Consider the following 20549-nt stretch of genomic DNA (forward strand, 5'->3'; position numbering starts at 1 on the left):
AGAATTGTTTAGGCAGTGAAGAGAATCTAAGATGTTTTGGAACTGTTTAGGCAATGAAGAGAATCTTAAGATGTTTTGGAATTGTTTAGGCAGTGAAGAGAATCTAAGATGTTTTGGAATTGTTTAGGCAGTGAAGAGAATCAGAAATGCTTTGGAATTGTTTATGAAATAAAGAGAATAGTTTTAAAAATTGTTTATGAAAATAGAAATTTTTGAATCATTGAATGTAAATGTAAATTTGTCAGTACTAGAATAACATAGTTATAGGGGCTGACTCTTGTTATCTAAATGAATAAGAAGAACATATAAAGCCTTGCTTAGAAATTAAAATTTTTACATTTAGATAAACTCATTTTTCGAATCCACTCTGATAGCGGAAACGTTTTAGCCTGACATTTCAAACTCTCATAACAAAGAGACCTTTTTATCTCTGATGTCTTCATATTTGGCCAATTTCAAACGCCACCCCCCCCCGCCGTGCAAAATTATGCAGTTTCCTAACCACTATGATTTGCTGTCGCGCGAACATGCTCCCTCCGGGATAAAAGCATGCACCTGTTTTGAAAATGACTGCCATGGAGAAACATAATTATACATCTCACCACCACCCCTCCCAAAAATAAGCATCAGTTACCTTATTTATATTTTTTTCTATTCCTCTACATCCCCATTTGGTGTAGATATTGTATCATCACAGGGCATTACCCACGGCGGGCATGTTGCCTACGTTTTACGATGCCCAGGATTTTGGGGTACTGCTCGCCTGAGGGCAACGCCAAGTCGCCAACTGTCGCTAGAGCGACAGGTTTGGTTCGGCCTGACTTTTTGCCAATATTAGCTCAGTCTGCGCTAGTTTATCAGTCTGTCAAATTGTTAGGAGATATAACTGTTATCGTGTTATTATATATATATATATATATATATATATATATATATATATATATATATATATATATATAAAAAAACAGAAGTAGTTGGCGCAAGCAGGCCGCAGCATATCTCAGGATCTACACCCAGTCTTATTTTTTCACCTGTGGTGATGTTGGTTAAGGTCAGTATCTGGACGGGTGAGGACCTAAAAAGAAATTATAAAAAAAATAGTATCTTCTTTGCCCAAGCGTTCCCCCCCCCCCCTAGTCACGTGAGAGAATGCATGTATGGATAATGTTTATGTATATATACGAGTATGTATATATCGCTTGGCCCAAGAAGGTACTATTTTTTTTATAATTTTTTTAGGTCCTCACCCATCCAAGTACTGACCTTAACCAACATGTTACAGCCATACAGCCATTTTATCTCGAAATGTCACCCACCTATTTTTTTTTTATGGAAATCAATAGGTGATTTGTCTTGGTCTTAGAAAATTTTCATTTATTTTATTTTTGTTTTATAATAATATCTTTTCCTGATCTTAGTTTTGCACTTTTATTTTATTTTGTTTTTGTTTATCGTCATTTTCTTTGTAGTTTTAATTCCTTCGAGTCAAAATATCATCACAGTTTAATCCGACCTCGCTTTGGTCGATATTCTCTCTCTCTCTCTCTCTCTCTCTCTCTCTCTCTCTCAAAATGGCGGCGTGAATTCTCTGAATTCAGCACAAGAGCCGCAAAGTCGACGAAAGTAACGAATGTGTTTTCATATTCCCAGAATTGATTGACATCTGTGTGTATTAAATTCCGGGAAATGATCGGTGTATGCTGTCATGAAATTCTTGTATTTTGCCGCAGTGTAGTACCGCTAAATTCTCAGAATTCGTCGACATTTTTATTTTATTTTTAGGTTCCCATAACGTAGATGATATTGGATCAAGCAAATTCTTAAATTTTCACCTACGGCTTTGGAATTCGCTCGGTGCTTATGTTTTCCCGTTGTCAGATCCTTGCTCCGTATTTTGGTTCTTTCCATTTTTTTTTTTTTTTTTTACTTTTTTAAGTTTAGATATATCAAAAGTTGTTCCTCCCTACGGCCGCTGCTTTATAATTAAAGAAAGTGTAAATAATTGCCCAATTTATGAGTGAATCAGTGGCTCCATCGAGCATCGCTCATGGGCTGCGTACTACTTACTTTACCGTCATTTCTCGAAGCGAATTTGTTCTTACAACGTCAAAGCAACATATGGCGGGAATTCATTTCACATGAAAGCAATCTTTTTATCGGGTATGGGGCTAGCAACTTCATCCCAAAAATCACTGTGTAACAGCTCTTAGTAGGAGCCCGGTGTGAATGGCAGTTGGTCACATTGAGGCCTGAGAGGCATCCTGTGTAAGCGCGAATCCTTAGCCGAAAACGCAAGGTCTTAAATATTTATAAAAGTGACAAAATCAGTGCAATTTGTTGCAGGTCATTTGTTCTTCCTTTTCTAGAACACTGTTCTGTGGGGGATGTCTGCTTCTGCCAGAGATTTATCTTCTCTTTAAATAGACTGGTTCGATGTGGTAGGTTTCTGCTTCATAATGGTAGCAGTCATGACTTGGAACATCGACTGATGGTCTCTTGTTTGTCAATTTTTCGTGAGTTGTATTTTAACAGGGATATTTTACATTCACAATTGATCCCTGATCCCCTTTATCTGCCGAGAGCAAACAGATTAGCTGAACGGCAACACCAATATGGAATAAATGTGCCTCTCTGTCAAACTTCTCAGTTGCAGAAGTCCTTTATTCCTCACACCGTTGGACTGTGGAACAGTCTCCTTTTTATGTATTTAATTATTAACATGTTAATTTATCTTTCTTTTCTGAAAACCGATCTCTTTCTGTGTTTCCTGTCACTGTACCTTCTGTTACTTTCAAATGAACACCATATTCTTTGGAAGCTTGAATTTCAAGTCGGTGGGACTTACGGGTTTGTTCCGTAATTGATATGTTAGATTTGTTTCCGTGTTCAGTGACCTCACTCTCTCTGCATGAGAGAGAGAGAGAGAGAGAGAGAGAGAGAGAGAGAGAGAGAGAGAGAGAGAAACAGGTCACGGAGGACGCTTGTTGAATGAGATTCCCAGAAAGCAGAGGTGACTGAATTTCTTCATCATAATTTTCCAGAAGGACCGAGTGACCGACCTCGCTCCATATCGTGTCCCCAGAAGTGTATGCACAGTCTCGCATGCAATGATCGGCTTGCATTCGTGGAATTCACGGTATCTCTCCCCCTCTCCTCCACTCCCCTACCCTTCCTCTACCCTTCCACCACCTCCCTTAGTTGGTGTCAGTGAACCTGGCGTTGCGGGAGCAACGCCAGGACACGTAAACAAATCATTGAAAGCCGTGGGTTATCATGTTTCAAGGTCTTGCTTGCGTCAAATATTTTGGCCTTCGCTCGCTTCTCCTTCATCATCCTTAATATCTCCTGACCTTCCTACCTCCTCCTCCTCCTCCTCCTCCTCCTCCTCCTCCTCCTCCTCTCCCTCAGTCGGGTTTCATCATCCCCTCCCCCTCAGACCACCTCCCACTACCTCCCACTACCCACCTCCTAGTTTTCCAAGATCTTGCATGCGCATAAAGACGGCCTTCTGCTTCCTCCTACACCCTCCCCCCCTTTTTTTTTTACCCCTCTCCCTCATACCACCTCAACCCTCCACCAATCCCTTCTCTTCTTTGATATCATTTTACCCCCTACCCCTTAATACCACCTACTAACACCTAATATTTTTCCAAGATCTTTTGCGTCAGAAGGCTCCTCTCTCTCTCTCTCTCTCTCTCTCTCTCTCTCTCTCTCTCTCTCTCTCTCTCTCTCTCTCTCATACTTCTTCATTCCTCCCTCCCCCTCCCCTCCCCTTCCCTACCCAAAGCGAATGCACGAAATCTTTTTGTGGCCCAGGTGAGCGTATTTCTATAATATGCACGTGGGAGAAAATTAGAAGGCAGTCACTGCGCTAATGCTTATATTTTAGACGTGAATTCGCGCTACTGCCAGGACCCTTGCTAGCTGGTACGTAGAAGAAACTACGTGAGAGAGAGAGAGAGAGAGAGAGAGAGAGAGAGAGAGAGAGAGAGGTGATAACGCCTGTGGAAGAGGGACTTCGGGATAATGACATAAGCAGGGCCTCTCTCAATTGCTTGCATTGCATAAGAGAGCGAAGATTTTTGCGTTGGACGATTCCACGCCGTTGGAGTAAGGATTACCTCGTCGAGGCCGTCTTGTTGTCAGTTGTAAGATTGGCGTATATTTTGACTCCCTTTTCGGCTTCATGACCCACAACAGTGGCATAACAAGTAGGTACGGAAGATATTGCTTAGGGGTTTAGATAGAAATGAGAGAGAAATTACCGTTGTCATCTCAGATTCGTGGAATCTGGTCATCTGACTAACAAGTGTGATTTGCGTATCTTTTTTTTTTTCTCACAAAATGCTCTACGCAAACTTTAATTTGGCTTCGCGCAGGTGTTTGTGCGTAAAACTTGATAGCAGCGTGATGCCACGTGGTCTGAGGCTATCTTTGCGTTTTATTTACGTATTGATTGTTTTATATTTTATTGGTGTGTTAAATTAATGATCATGTTTTTTACATTTATTTACACACCAATTTGCATATTTCTCTTTGCGTGACGTTGCGTATTTTTTTTTATGCGTCAATTTAAGCATAAATTTGCGTATGACTTTTTGTGTGTGACTGCGCATTAATTTATTTGTGCATTCATTTACGCATAAATTTGCGTATGCCTTTGTGTGTGATGTTTCTTAATTTTTGGGTTTTGCAATGATTTACGCTTAAGTTTGGGTGTTACCGTTTTATTTTGAGCAATAACTGCTTGTTAAATTTGATATAAAAATATGATTATGTGTTAGCCAATTTACGTATTAAAATAATATTGTTAGACAAAGATATAATTAGCATATAGCTGACGGCTTCAAATTCTGGGATTATTTGAAAATGTGTATCGCCTTTTGCGTGAATTTTTTCCGTATGAAATTTACGCACGAATTCATCCGGTGGTTGCGTATGCTGTTTCCATATTTCATAGGCTTTCGGGCCTCACCAACGCCCATTGCCGCATTAACCAGGCCGCTAAGGTTTATTGCAAAGTTCAGTAATCTTTTCTTTTTTTTATGTGGGCTTGCGTTGATGACACAGATAGGTGTATAATGTGTGTCAATGCATTTAAGTGAGTTTTTTTTTAGTTATAACTGTTGGTATTAGTTAAGTGTATTGTGATTGATAATTATATATATATATATATATATATATATATATATATATATATATATATATATATATATATATATATATATATATATATATATATATATATATATATATATACAGTATATGTATATATATATATATATACATACATATACACACACACATACGTACAGAGAGAGAGAGAGAGAGAGAGAGAGAGAGAGAGAGAGAGAGCGAGCATACGCAACTCTGTTGATTGTTTAACAATCCTTCCAATATTATAGTCACCTGGTGGATACGCATCTCGCTGCTTTATCATTAACCCCAGGTTATAAACGAGAGAGAGAGAGAGAGAGAGAGAGAGAGAGAGAGAGAGAGAGAGAGAGAGAGAGAGAGAGAGAGAGACACACACGCACGCGTATCTGTAATCATATGTGCAGGATCCGTAGACTTTTTTTAATGAGCGTCGCGTATGCTCGGCAGGTCGACCCTTCGTTTCCAAAATTAATGGGAAAAAACCCGGGTTTGAGTAGCGCCTGAAGTCCGCTTCCGCGGCGCCGTACATTTTTCATGCTTGCATTCGTCGGAGAAGGGGTCGCTTTGTCGCGCTTAATTCGCCGAGGCTCTGGGCGACCTCTTTGGGTAATTGAAAGGAGAGGTAGTGTGAGTGACATTTCACTGTTACGTTCTTGAAAGCAGGGGTTCTGTTTTTTTAGGGGGGGGGGGCGGGTTTACGGCCTGGGGGTAGGGGGTCATTTTAGGCACTCGAAGACAGGGGATTACCGCTTATGTGTGAATGCATTTTTGAATGCTCTCTCTCTCTCTCTCTCTCTCTCTCTCTCTCTCTCTCTCTCTCTCTCTCTCTCTCTCTCTCTCTCTCTTATGATTTGAGTATGATTCATTTGCTGGGCTTTTTTGCTTGTGCTTTGAACTTTTTTTATGGCTTACTGTACACTTGTTTCCTCCACGTCGTTTTTAGACTGACCTTTATCTTTTGACCTTGTTTGTGTTTCACCTAAGATTTGTATTGACCTTGTTTTGGTTGAGCTTAGGTTTGTTTTGACCCTGTTTTTGGTTGAACTAAGATTTGTCTTGACTTTCATTTTAGTTGACCTTAGAGTTGTTTTGACCTTATTTTAGTTGACCTGTTTGTTTTGACCTGCTTTGATTGACAGAGTTATTTTGACCTTGTTTGGTTGACCTTTGAGTCAGTTTGACCTTCTTTTAGTTACCCGTAGAGTTGCTTTGACCTTACTTTTGGTTGACCTTACTGCAGAGTTGTTTTGACCCTGTGTTGTTAGACCTTATTGTAGAGTCGTTTTGGCCTTGTTTTTGTTTGACCTGAGATATGTATTGACATTGTTTTTCTGGCTGACTTATTTTGTTTTGATATTGTTTTGGTTGACCTTAGATTTGTTTTGATCTTGTTTTTGGTTGAAGGAAGATTTGGCTTGACCTTGTTTTTTGTTTACCTCAGTGTTGTTTTGACCTTTTTTTGTTACCTTAGAGTTGTTTTGACCTTTTTTTAGCTCGACCTTAGAGTTGTTTTGACGTTTTTTGAGGTTTACTCAGAGTGGTTTTAACCTTTTTTAGGTTGACCCTAGTTTTTTTTTTTACGTTTTTTTAGGTTGACCTCAGATTTGTTTTGACCCTTTCTAGGTTGACCTTAAATGTGTTTTGACTTTCTTTTATTTTATATTAGAGTTTTGACCTTGTTTTTGGTTATCGATAGACTTGTTTTCACAGTGTTTTTGGCTGACCTTACATTTGTGATGACCCTTGATTTTGGTTTACCTAGGGTCTTTTGGTTAGGGGCCGGGTTTATTTGATCTTTATGCTTTTAATCCTATCTTCTTTTGTTTTATTTCGTTTTACTCTTTACTTTTAGTTTTCGGAAAAGAAAACTATTGTGCCGGCTTTGTCTGTCTGTCCACACTTTTTCTGTCCACAATTTTTCTGTCCGCCCTCAGATCTTGAAAACTACTGAGGCTAGAGGGCTGCAAATTGATATGTTGATCATCCACCCCTCAGTCGTCAGACATACCAAATTGCAGCCCTCTAGCCTCAGTAGCTTTTATTTTATTTAAAATTTAAAGTTAGCCATAATTGTGCCTCTGGCAACAATATAGCCCAGGCCACCACCGGCGGTGGTTAAAGTTTCATGGGCCGCGGCTCATACAGCATTATACCGACACCACCGAAAGGTAGGTCTGTTTTCGGTGGCCTTGAGTATACGATGTACAGAAAACTCGATAGCGTTGAGGAAACTTCGACGCAAATTTTCTTGTTTTTTGCTCAGCCTAATTTTGTTTCATTTTTCTTGACATTTTCTGCTTTCGTTTTGATCTTTGGATCTTGTTGCTTTTATTTAGCCCTAACAGTGAATGTTTTACCTGGTAGCTAGTCGACTGCAGCGGGCCACAACCTTGAAAATAAAAGTATATAAAAAGTTAAATAATGAAAGTAAAAGTAATGTTAAAAAACTATAAGACAATAATGAGGAATAAGACTAAAAGTGTAATCGGTAAAAGTGCATGCTGACATGAACACGAACCTTATCTCTCTCTCTCTCTCTCTCTCTCTCTCTCTCTCTCTCTCTCTCTCTCTCTCTCTCTCTCTCTCTGCACCACACACACACACACACTCCTACCTCTTCACCGGACATCTGTACCAAACCAGGTGTTAGCACGTCATAACACGGCAACGTATGCACGAGTATATTAGGGGGGGGGTTTGGGGGGATATCCCCCCTCATTACCTCTCCCCCTTCCCTGAGGGGGCTAGGGGGGGCTACCTCACTGGTCAGTCCTGTGGTCTCTAGCAGTTGCTGTTCATTTAGCAGTTCCCGCAGCAGTGACGATGCTGTTAAGTATTTAGGCGTACGTTTGAAATTTTTTATTTTTATTTTTATTTTTATTTATTTTTTTTTTAGTTTTTTCTCGTTCCAGTGATCGGGTGAATAGTGGACATAGACGATAGACGGTTGGTTGTGCTGGTAATGGAGGTATATATGAATTGGCGTGACAAAATGTGTGGTCATCTTCGTCGGCATTGCGGTGGGCCTCGTGGCAAATATGTGCGTGTGTGTGTATACAAATATACATATACATAAATGTGTATGCATATAACAGAGAGAGAGAGAGAGAGAGAGAGAGAGAGAGAGAGAGAGAGAGAGAGAGAGAGAGAGGTGGTGTGTTCATATATATTTTTACCTCGTTATGATAAGTGCTACCTCGGCGAGGTCCTGTTATGTTTAATTGCATGAGAGAGAGAGAGAGAGAGAGAGAGAGAGAGAGAGAGAGAGAGAGAGAGAGAGAGCTGGGGTGGGAGAAAGTGTTACGTGGTCAAGTGGAACACAGCGTTACCTCGCCAGTGACAGCCCTGAGTTCGATTCCAATGATGGGAAACCATTCGAGGTAAATTGTGCAACGCTGTTGATCTAAGCAGTGAATTATAGTACCTGGCATGTTGTTGACTGCGGTGGGTCGCAGCTGAAAGCCGTAAGACTGTTGGTAATTGGTGCAGTGCTTGCCCATGTTTGTATGGTTGTTAGGTCTGTGGGTCTTTCTCAGTCTACCGCCCACCAGTCCACCCAGCTGCAAGTATTACCAGCGTCATCTTGGGTCAAGGAAAAGGTGGGTGGGGTAGCAGCCCCATCCATTAATATGTACTGAGAAAGTTGAATGAATTGTGTATATTATAATATATATATATATATATATATATATATATATATATATATATATATATATATATATATATATATAAATGTACGTGATATATTTAATAACAAAAAACTGGTAAAGTTGATTTACATAAACCAACAAATATAAGAAATTAACAAGAAAAGTAATTGAAAACTTTATTTACATAAATCAACAAATAAAAAAAAAAATACAAATATCATAAAGAACTTGATTTACACAATCCAACAAGTATAACAAACTAACAAAAAAAGTATTTAAAAAATCTTGATTTACATAAACCAACCAATTAAAAAGCTTGAATGTCAATGGGAGAAAGAGAGACAGGCTAATCACTAGTTGAACCTCTCCCAGTGACCATAAAACCACAAAATGGTTTTCATTGAATGCCTCCTACAATAGGCCTGCTGGCTAAGAGAGAGAGAGAGAGAGAGAGAGAGAGAGAGAGAGAGAGAGAGAGAGAGAGAGATTACGTCCAGTGGGGTGAGGGGTCCAATTTTCTCTCTTTCTCTCTCTCACTTCGGCTTACCTGCGACCCAGAACAGTTGACTAACAACTAGGTACACAATTCACAGCTTAGGTCAACAATGGCGTTTGATTTCAGAGAATGCACTTATCGAGTACCACGAGAGAGAGAGAGAGAGAGAGAGAGAGAGAGAGAGAGAGAGAGAGAGAGAGAGAGAGAGAGAGAGAGAGCTGAAGTGTATCACTGATTACAGGGAAAACACCTGTCTCCGGGTGTTTCAAAATCGCCTGTTTTGTTTGTTTATAATTATGTTTTTTTTTTATAATCTCCATCTACGAAGTTGCAATTAGGTTATACTCTCTCTATCTCTGAAACAACAGAATTAGATGGTACTTTGTAGGTATCTTTATGTGTTACGTTCCATTGTTATTAAAATCAACGTGATTCTTAATCAAAGTTAACCAAATCGATCAAGCTATCTGATGAATATATCTGCCAGGTTTCTTCAAATTCCGTTCTACTGTTTTGACGATATCTAACAAAAAACAAAACAAAAAAATTGTAAAATCACACATTTAATTTATTTTTTCTAGTAACTGATCTCTTTCTGTATTAATTATAACTTGGTTACTTCTTTCAAATGAGGACTAATATTTCAAGTCAGTGGCCCCTTTGGTGGGCTTGTTCCATTTGAGTAGGATTCATCTGAATAATAATAATAATAATAATAATAATAATAATAATAATAATAATAATAATAATGAACCAAACAAAAACTTCTTTCAGTTTTCTTCTGAAGATGGAAAGAGAAACCCACAAGATTCTTGTGTATAACTTGTTTACTGGTAAATATTTACATATTACTTTGATCTCGAGCACTTTCAGGTCCTAACTGTGACCCTTTTTCAAGAGATGAGGTAGTCAGGCTGGTTCAAGGCCCAGCAATAATAATAATAATAATAATAATAATAATAATAATAATAATAATAATAATAATAATAATAATAGTTTAGGCATAGGTGGATGTATGCCCTATGAGTATTTGTGCAGAAGCATAGGTTGGTGTATGCCCTATGCCGAGTATTCTTGTATAGGCATAAGTGGATGTATGCCCTATGATTATTCTTGCAGAGGCATAGGTGGATGTATACTCTACGCTGAGTATTCTTGTAGAGGCATAGGTAGATGTATGCCCTATAATGAGTATTCTTGTAGAAGCATAGATGGATATATGCCCTATGCTAAGTATTCTTGTATGGGCTTAAGTGGATGTATGCCCTATGAGTATTTCTGCAGAGGCATAATTGGATGTATGCCCTATGAGTATTTCTGTAAAAGCATAAGTGGATGTATGCCCTATGAGTATTTCTGTAAAGGCATAAGTGGATGTATGCCCTATGAGTATTTCTGTAAAGGCATAAGTGGATGTATGCCCTATGAGTATTTCTGTAGAGGCGTAAGTGGATGTATGCCCTATGAGTATTTCTATAGAGGCGTAAGTGGATGTATGCCCTATGAGTATTTCTGTAGAGGCATAAGTAGATATATGCCCTATGAGTTTTTCTGTAGAGGCGTAAGTGGATGTATGCCCTATGAGTATTTCTGTAGAGGCATAAGTGGATGTATGCCCTATGAGTATTTCTGTAGAGGCATAAGTAGATATATGCCCTATGAGTTTTTCTGTAGAGGCGTAAGTGGATGTATGCCCTATGAGTATTCCTGTAGAGGCATAAGTGGATGTATGACCTATGAGTATTCCTGTAGAGGCATAAGTGGATGTATGACCTATGAGTATTCCTGTAGAGGCATAAGTGGATGTATGACCTATGAGTATTCCTGTAGAGGCATAAGTGGATGTATGACCTATGAGTATTCCTGTAGAGGCATAAGTGGATGTATGACCTATGAGTATTCCTGTAGAGGCATAAGTGGATGTATGACCTATGAGTATTCCTGTAGAGGCATAAGTGGATGTATGACCTATGAGTATTCCTGTAGAGGCATAAGTGAATGTATGACCTATGAGTATTCCTGTAGAGGCATAAGTGGATGTATGACCTATGAGTATTCCTGTAGAGGCATAAGTGGATGTATGACCTATGAGTATTCCTGTAGAGGCATAAGTGGATGTATGACCTATGAGTATTCCTGTAGAGGCATAAGTGGATGTATGACCTATGAGTATTCCTGTAGAGGCATAAGTGGATGTATGACCTATGAGTATTCCTGTAGAGGCATATGTGGATGTATGCCCTATGAGTATTCCTGTAGAGGCATAAGTGGATGTATGACCTATGAGTATTCCTGTAGAGGCATAAGTGGATGTATGCCGTATGAGTATTTCTGTAGAGGCATAAGTGGATGTATGCCCTATGAGTATTTCTGTAGAGGCATAAGTGGATGTATGACCCATGAGTATTCTTGTAGAGGCATAAGTGGATGTATGCTCTATGAGTATTCCTGTAGAGGCATAGGTGGATGTATGCCCTATACGGCGTATCCTTCCTTTACAGAAGATACAAGATTACCAGTTACATTCAGTTCCTCAGTTATTTCCTGTAATTAAAGAGAGAAGTTATTAGGAAATGGCAGCCACTCCTAAATACGTGCAACCAGTTGAGCTTGAAATTGAATATCGTAGATAAAACCTGAAAGAAAGAATGAGATGAGTGGACAAAGACTAATGAAATCTTTTTTTATCAGTTGAGAGAGAGAGAGAGAGAGAGAGAGAGAGAGAGAGAGAGAGAGAGAGAGAGAGAGAGAGAGAGAGGAGGAGGAGGAGGAGGTAGTACATATACACAGGTAGTTACCAGTGATTACTGTTGGTTACTAGTAAGGCATTTTTCTTTAAATAGGTTTTTTCGTATTTATTTCTTCAGTGTTGTTCGATGATATCTCAAAAATGTACGGACGGATTTCAGCGGAATTTTGGGGAGGGGTGGGCCATATACCAACGAGTAGTTCGTTAGGTTTTGAGATGAATCCGGAACCAGATACGGATCTAAGATGTATTTTTTTTATTTTGGGGGAAGCGGGAGGGAAGACGGTAGCTGTAGTTTCAGTTTGTCAGATTGGCAGTGTTTATGGGTAGTCTCTCTCTCTCTCTCTCTCTCTCTCTCTCTCTCTCTCTCTCTCTCTCTCTCTGTAGATACTTTTTGTGCGGTGATGTGCGTCCAAAAATATCGCTTAAATTCGATCGATAAACTCTACGGGGTTATATAGCCAACTATCAGTTACGTTTAACACCATTCTCTCTCTCTCTCTCTCTCTCTCTCTCATTGAATTTTTGTTTATCTGGCGCCGGGGCTAATTACGGACGTTGCCTAAAATCGCCAAAGAAGAGATTGTAAAAAACCAGTGAACAATCTCTCTCTCTCTCTCTCTCTCCCATTCATTGACTTTTTGTTTACCTGGCGCCGGGGCTAATTACGGACGTTGCCTAAAATCGCCAAAGAAGAGATTGTAAAAACCCAGTGAACAATCTCTCTCTCTCTCTCTCTCTCATTGACTTTTTGTTTACCTGGCGCCGGGGCTAATTACGGACGTTGCCTAAAATCGCCAAAGAAGAGGTTATAAAATAACCATTGAGTAATAATTTAGTTTGCAAAATCACCAAAATTGTTACAGAACTTTCTAAGGTGTGCAGTTGGTTACAAAGTCTACCAAAAAGTTACAAGAAAAACTGAATTTTGAGATTTAAAAGTATTGGAGATGTTTATGAAAACTTAATGTAAAGAGGAAAAAATATCCTAAAACAAGGTTACTGATTACAGAGCCAATAAACTGTGGTTTCCAAAACTACCCGAAAAGTGTATATTGCAAAAAAAAAAAAAAAAAAAATCATGTCGTGAAAGGTAGAATTAAGTCATAAAAGTCTCGGAGATAAGTGACGAGAGCAATTCCAGTGGAGATTTTACACAATGACGCAAAAGAGAGTGACAACATGATATAAACTTTAGTAACAAAATGATGATGGTGGGTGATGTTTAGAGGAGGATTGCTGTCGCATCTAGTCCATGCTGACGACACCTGCGTGAGAGGAATCCCAGGTGTTTGAGAGCATGTGTTCCTCTCGCAGTTACCTTTTAAAGGACGGCCGTCGAAACACCTGTTTTTCTTGCGGACTTCATAACTCTCACACACGCACGATCTGTGCTGAAACAGCCGGTCTTTTGGGGAAAAATATTATATAATTCTCTCTCTCTCTCTCTCTCTCTCTCTCTCTCTCTCTCTCTCTCTCTCTCTCTCTGAGTTAGGGGTTCCGACAACTGATCCAGTAATTATCAACCTTGCCACACCTGCAGGAGACCCCGAGATCGATTTTGGGGGTGGGGTTTTGGGGTATAGGGGGGTTAGGGGCTAGGAAACATCTTTTGGCCACCCCTGAAAAAAATCTTTGGACCTGAAGCTGTTAATCTGACAGGTGGAGGCTTCTCAGAACAGATAGGGCAGTGATCACTGACTGCCACATTGACACCTCAACTACTGAGTCCCGGCTGAATCATCTGTGTGAAAAAACGTCCACATCACCAACTTCTCCATACACCTGCACAGAAGGCTCATCAGTGGTGTGTCGTACCTCCCACACATACTGCAGCACTCGCCTCTTCTTGCAGGCACCCACTTGCTTCCTGGGTTTTGAGGTCGCTTCGTTGGCGTAACTCGTTCATTCCCTCTGCTTGTCACAAATTTATCATCACCCATTCTTTCCACATGACTGAACCATCTAAAAGGACTGAGTGGCTTCCTTCCACCTACACAGAGAGTTGTCACTCCCTCTGTGTTTCTCCACATTTGTCATCTTTTCATGTCTTTATTTTTACCAGTTCTCTGTTCCATCTTCATTATTCCCCCTTACCTTCATAACCTTACTCTTGTCCAGATCCACTCCTTAACTTTATGCTCTTTGAAACACTAGCTGATCTCTACAGATTCTCTTATACCAGACTTGGAACCTACATCTAATGCCTTTTCTCTAACTTCTCATGTGACTTCATCCATAGAGATATTAAACAGCCATGGAAATATAACACACGTCCGTCTTCTGCCAATTTTTACTCCAAACCAGTCACTCTCTTCCCTAAAACCTCACACATCCGTCATATAAATTTTATTGCTCTCTTGAATTTATATCCTCAACACCTTGCACATTGCATCTCTTGAGTTCTGTCATAAGATTTCTCTAGGTGCATCTATGCCATGTAGAGCATTTTTTATGTTCAAGCTTCTTCACATGCTGTTTCATTACAGATTTTTTTTATTCACTCACTCTTCCTTGCCTAAACCCACTCTGTTCTTACCTTATCAAACCATCTGTTACCTTTTCATATATCTGACTTGCCTTCCCAATGAAGATTATCATACACCTCCCCCCTAGTACACTGAGCAAAGTTATGTTGACTCTTTTCACCTCCTCAACAGTAACTAAACAAGCATTCTCAAGTTTAACTGAACCCTTTCCACACTCTTGTTATTCAGCTCCACCTCTCTCTTTTTCTTTCCCAGTCATCAAATCCTCAAAATACCCACATTCCTCATCCAGGGACTGCATTCCCATCAGATAGCATCTATCCATTAACCTGATTCATTCTGAGAGCTATATTTGCTCATCAACCTTGTAGATTAACTTCTGTTTCTCCTTGAAGTCAATTTTCATCCTCTAACGCCTTTTTGATTATGTATTTTACTTTTTGCACCTTTAGTTTGACCATCTTATCCATCCTCTTGTACTCTTGAACACAGTCCTCCCTTCTGTTTTACAGTTATAGCTCAAAGAATCACTCATTTTACTCCCCTTTTCCATTCTCTAAGACCACAAGTACTTCCTGATGATTCCATAACCCCGTCCTAGAATTTGCTCAGTATTTATATACTTTTCAACTCTATATCTTTAACTGTGGCCCATTTGCTGTGCATTGTCACTATATGCTCTCCTTACTTATACACCTTATTAAACTCCTTGTTTTGGTTACCCTGTAAAATGTGTTTTCACCCCATCTTAACTTGCACTTCTGGTTCATCTTAATTTTTGCTTCAGCCAAATGATGATCAGAAATACCTCCAGCTTACTCTTTTCACCCTTATGTCCATCAGGTTGCTTTCCATCTACTCTGAACCTAATGTGGATGGTGTTTCCTTGCCATTTTCCTTTCCCAAGTGCATTCCCAGGAATCAAGCCCCTTTTGCAAGCACATTCATACAAGACTCTCCTTTCTTATTGACTCCAGAAACCCCATGTCTGGTGACAACACCATCTGATTCTCTGTCATTTGCCTTTTCGTGTAAATCACCCTGGACAGGCAACCATTCATGTTTTCCAAACGCAGCAAGTTGTAGATTCAAACACACTCTCCCAGAAGAATATCTTCAAACCTGACCCATGAAAGCTCACTACCACGACTCTTCCTCCTGTTATGGGCAGTGTTATCCAAGCTATTCTCAAATAAGTGCATATGCACTACACCTTCTGATTACCCTAGACACAGTCACCCTTTGCCCTTCCCGTTACATTCGTGCACACAGTGTCCTTTCACTTTTGTCTCTATCAGGACAACACCATCTGGATTCCTCTCCTTGACCAAATCACCTACCATACATGTTTTCTGACTGACACCACAGCCAGACTTATTCAGAGCCCTAAGATGCTTCATCCATGTACATTTATCATTTTTTTTTAGAGTTGAATTATTCACCCGACACAAGTTAGCAAGACTGCGAGGCTGGTCTGCCATTGATGCTGTATTTCCATCCCCAAGGGGTCCACAATCCTTCAAGAATGTATTTGCTGTACATTGCTGTAACCATTTGTCTGTCAGGCTACTGTCCTATAAATTACAGCTCAGTAAATCAATGCTGTAGCTTTTGTATTTAAGTTATGATAGTTAGGTGTAAGTTCAAGTAAAGCTTGGATAATCACAAGGCTTGATGGTTGGTGAGTTCCATTAAGACTAAATTTGAATTGGATGTGGGTCAGATTCCACGTTAATCATTAAGAGCAGGTTTAATTTTTTTTGTACTTTTTGTAGAACCACCCAAGGTGAAACGGCTTATTGTTGATATATATATATATATATATATATATATATATATATATATATATATATATATATATATATATATATATAATTATTGTCTTTTGTTTCCTTCAAAGAGCACCATTAATGAACTGATTCACCATTGAATTAAGAGGAAAACAATATAATTCAAATAACTGAACTTACTGATGGCATTTTGCATTTCAACAGGTACATTATCTATCTCTAATGGCTTGAAAACATCTGTACTTCAGACACTAATAAAAAAAAAAGTCACACGATTAATTGACACTAAATGAGAAGTGACCGTGGATGAAATTGGAATGACACAGTGAACTGTAATGCGTTATTGAGTGTCATTGAGGATTAGAGAGAGAGATATAAGAAGCAGTAATTCTATCTTAAGATTTTGTGACCTGTCGCCATTGTGGTGTGTCGACCCCTGGAACAAAAGTAGAGAAGACGCACAGAATTCGAATCGTCTCTCCAGTGAAGTGTTTTTTCGTGGGACGGTGATATTGACGAGCTGAACTCGAACGGAAAGTGAGTGAAATAGAGAGACTGATGAAGGATATGTTTTAAGAGCACAGAACGTTACATTTTCGTGTCGGTATATGAGTAAGGACATTCGTTTCACCCCAACACCTGCGGTTAAGAGTGTGGGTGTTCAGTCCGCCAGCCAACCCCCCCCACTTTTCTCTCTCTCTCTCTCTCTCTCTATCTATCTACTTATCTGTGTCTCTCGCGCACTCACAGGTGTGTTACAGTTTAGAAAGGTGATACCAGCTTGTATAACCGTGCTTCTTTACTCCCGTGGACAGTTCGTGCAATTCTCGAGTGTTACACACTGGAATAAAATTTTCAGATCTTCACCATGAATCGACTGATGATGGAAGAGATGTACGGTCGAGAGAGGGGGGAGGAGGAGGAGGAGGAGGAGGAAGGGGTGGAGGAGGAGGAGGAGGAGGAAAGCGAATTGGACGAGCCCCTGACCAATGGGAGCAGTGAGGGGTGAGTCCCAATGTTTTTGTAGTGATTGGAAGCAACCCTTTAACTCTCCCAAAGAAATCACGATTTTGGTGTTTGGGACAAAGCACGGATGAAATGATATAACAAGACGTACAGTAGATTCTCTCTGCAATGCACACACACACACACACACACACACACACACACACACACACACACACACACACACACACACGGTGCTCAAGACCAGTTTTTGTTATAAAACCCCCATCTGCACATGCACATGAAACGGCGTTATATGTACATTGGAACATGAACACCGTGTGAAGTTGAACGAGCACCTTGTAACTCACAGATTTTGAACTTACTCTTCAAATTTGGCACAGTTTTTTTTTTATATAGTTTGAGCTTGGTGTTATATGTTTTTGTTTGGGTTAACTATATATATCTATGCAGTAGTTCCTATTCAGTGATATTTGTCGGGATTTTTTAAAATTTATTTTGGTTTTTCTTGACCCCAGAGTCTTCAGAGCTTAGCTACTGATTTATATTATGTGTATTATGTGTTCATACGTGAGTCAACAGTGACATTCCTGTTGCCTTTTCAGTGGGGCCAGCCCCCCCTTATTCCCCTTATTTTTTTTTTATCAAGAGAGGATGTCACCAGAGTTGTTAAATTGCTCAATGTAAAGGTATGAAATATTATTTTTTTATGTGCGTGTCCGGACAGTGGTTGTGTTATGTTTTGAAAAAATATTTTGTGAAGATGAGTTGTTACGAAATATATAATTCAAGAATAATTCTGAAGCTCCTTTTAAAATATTCTAGGAGTTTTATCTTGGCTGCAACTAAAATGTGGAATAGTTTGCCTGTAAGTGCAGTTGTATAGAGCCTTCTGACCTCCAAATGTTGAAGCGAGGACCAACTGTAATTCATTCCTGATTTCTGCTGCTGACGTCTTCTGAATTCAGGTGTTTCGGTTTTATTCAATATTCCCTCATATTGATTTTTATATATACCACCTTTTCCTATAATCTCTCTCTCTCTCTCTCTCTCTCTCTCTCTCTCTCTCCAGCCCTGTTGGGTTTGTTGTCTGTTAACTTTGTCCATAAGGGTTTTCAGCTGAAGATTTAAAGTAAGAAAAATAGAAAGAATTCTAAGCCAGAATACCGCCTGATATTCTGCCACTCGAGGCTCAACCAGTCTCCCCTGCAGAATGCGGAATTCTCTTCCTTCCTGTGTGTTTCTAAGACGATTTAATTAGCCCTTCTCGGGCTCCCCACGGTTAAATTAAAGCTAGTCCGCTTCTGACAAATCCGTTGTGCCCCTGTTGGCCTAGACAGTGAATTATGTATCAGGTGGCTATTTAACTGTGGTGGGTTACAGCCAGTTTGGAAAAGGGCGTGGGGCTTGCAGTCTCACCCTTGGAAGACCTTTAGAGCACCGGAAGGTTAGCACGCTGTATTAAAAAAAGAAAATAAAATTGTAAATATATAATATAACGTAATATAATATAATGTAGATATAGATATAGATGTACGAACATGGAAAGAACACCCTACCTTTAAAATGACTTAACTTACGTAAGATATGGATCTGCCTATAGGTATATTGTTGATAAGTACTTCCTCTTTAAGCTTCTCTCTCTCTCTCTCTCTCTCTCTCTCTCTCTCTCTCTCTCTCTCTCTCTCTCTCTCTCTCTCTCTCTCTCTCTCTCGACGTCAAGTAGCAGACATTGTTCCTTTATGAGTAGATCATCCATATTTAAATAGCTGTGTTTACTTATTAATGGGACATTGAGCAGGTAATATGTTTCGTTCGATTGCGTTCAAGAAGGCTTCGGTTTGGTTATTTCTTCTTTTTTTTTGTTTTCTCTCTTCCATTCTCCCCTTATTCCGCCCTCTCTCTCTCTCTCTCTCTCTCTCTCTCTCTCTCTCTCTCTCTCTCTCTCTCTCTCTCTCTCGACGTCAAGTAGCAGACATTGTTCCTTTATGAGTAGATCATCCATATTTAAATAGCTGTGTTTACTTATTAATGGGACATTGAGCAGGTAATATGTTTCGTTCGATTGCGTTCAAGAAGGCTTCGGTTTGGTTATTTCTTCCTTTTTTTGTTTTCTCTCTTCCATTCTCCCCTTATTCCACTCTCTCTCTCTCTCTCTCTCTCTCTCTCTCTCTCTCTCTCTCTCTCTCTCTCTCTCTCTCTCTCTCTCTCTCTCTCTCCCAAGAGGATAATGCTAATGGAATTATAAATCTCCTTCAGAGGATTCGGGAGGCATTTTGCCAAGGACCTTGGCCCGATTCCGACGGACAGCCTTTAGCCTTAAAGGAGAACTGCTGGGAAGGAGGCATTAGAAGGAAGACTCTCTCTCTCTCTCTCTCTCTCTCTCTCTCTCTCTCTCTCTCTCTCTCTCTCTCTCTCTCTCTCTCTCTCTCCTCTTGCTCTCTTCTCCTCTCGCTTTCTCAGCTCATTTAAAAAGAGAGAGAGAGGGAGTGAGAGAGTGCAATTTTTAATTGGAGTTTAAGCGTCTATTCAATAAGATATTTGAGCGGAAAGAATGATGGGGGCTTAGAAAGGCTGGAGAGAGAGAGAGAGAGAGAGAGAGAGAGAGAGAGAGAGAGAGAGAGAGAGAGAGAGATGTTGAGCATTGCCACTTCGAGACCCTACCGGTTTCGATTGGGGATAAGGTGATAAGCAATTGTAGGGGTGCTGATAACTGTCTCTTCTCATATCTTGTCAAAACCTCTCCTTAATTTTACCCATAAAATACGAAAGTGTCGCTGAGACATTTATCAGCCTAACAAATAATTTAGACCAAATTTGAACTTCTGAAGCTCTAACGATTTAATCACAGCATTGGGAAGATCATTCCACAGTCTGGTCACAGCAGGAAGATAGAAGCAAGACTTGCAATTAACTGAAAAATCATCATCAATCATAGGCCTAGCGGGCAGTCGGCTGTGAGACCACACAGTAGCCATAATCTTACCGATTTAAAGCAGATTGCTTACAGATAATAGCTGCAAATGACACCTATTAGCCCCTTCCCCTCCCCTCCCCCCCAGAGACAGTCTTTAAGCTGCAGTACAGCACACAGCACAGCAGCAATTGCAGGAAGCAACAGTGTTTAGTCTAGTCAAACATCTACGCTGAAATTCCTCCCGGATTCCCGGAAGTGCTCTCTCACTCTCACGCTGTTGTGACTTAGGTCCTTTTTGCGTGTAAGTTACTGCGTTTTAATTATTCTCTCTCTCT

At 39.9% G+C, this 20549-nt stretch overlaps 1 protein-coding gene across 9 annotated transcripts in view; it reads left to right on the forward strand.

The window, feature by feature from the left end:
• Window positions 1-20549, forward strand: part of Imp (IGF-II mRNA-binding protein) — a 470640-nt gene that overhangs the window by 424379 nt on the left and 25712 nt on the right. Inside the window, exon 1 of one of the 9 annotated variants that reach the window (XM_067133618.1) lies at window positions 16949-17336. The exons of the other annotated variants lie outside the window; for them this stretch is intronic. Within the exon in view, the coding sequence (XP_066989719.1) occupies window positions 17200-17336 (137 nt within the window). The 5' untranslated portion in view covers window positions 16949-17199. Of the gene's footprint in view, window positions 1-16948; window positions 17337-20549 lie in introns of those variants that run through there. 9 annotated transcript variants of the gene reach the window in all.

Source organism: Macrobrachium rosenbergii, chromosome 34 (assembly GCF_040412425.1).
Source record: "Macrobrachium rosenbergii isolate ZJJX-2024 chromosome 34, ASM4041242v1, whole genome shotgun sequence".
In the NCBI taxonomy this organism is placed as follows: Eukaryota; Metazoa; Arthropoda; class Malacostraca; order Decapoda; family Palaemonidae; genus Macrobrachium; species Macrobrachium rosenbergii.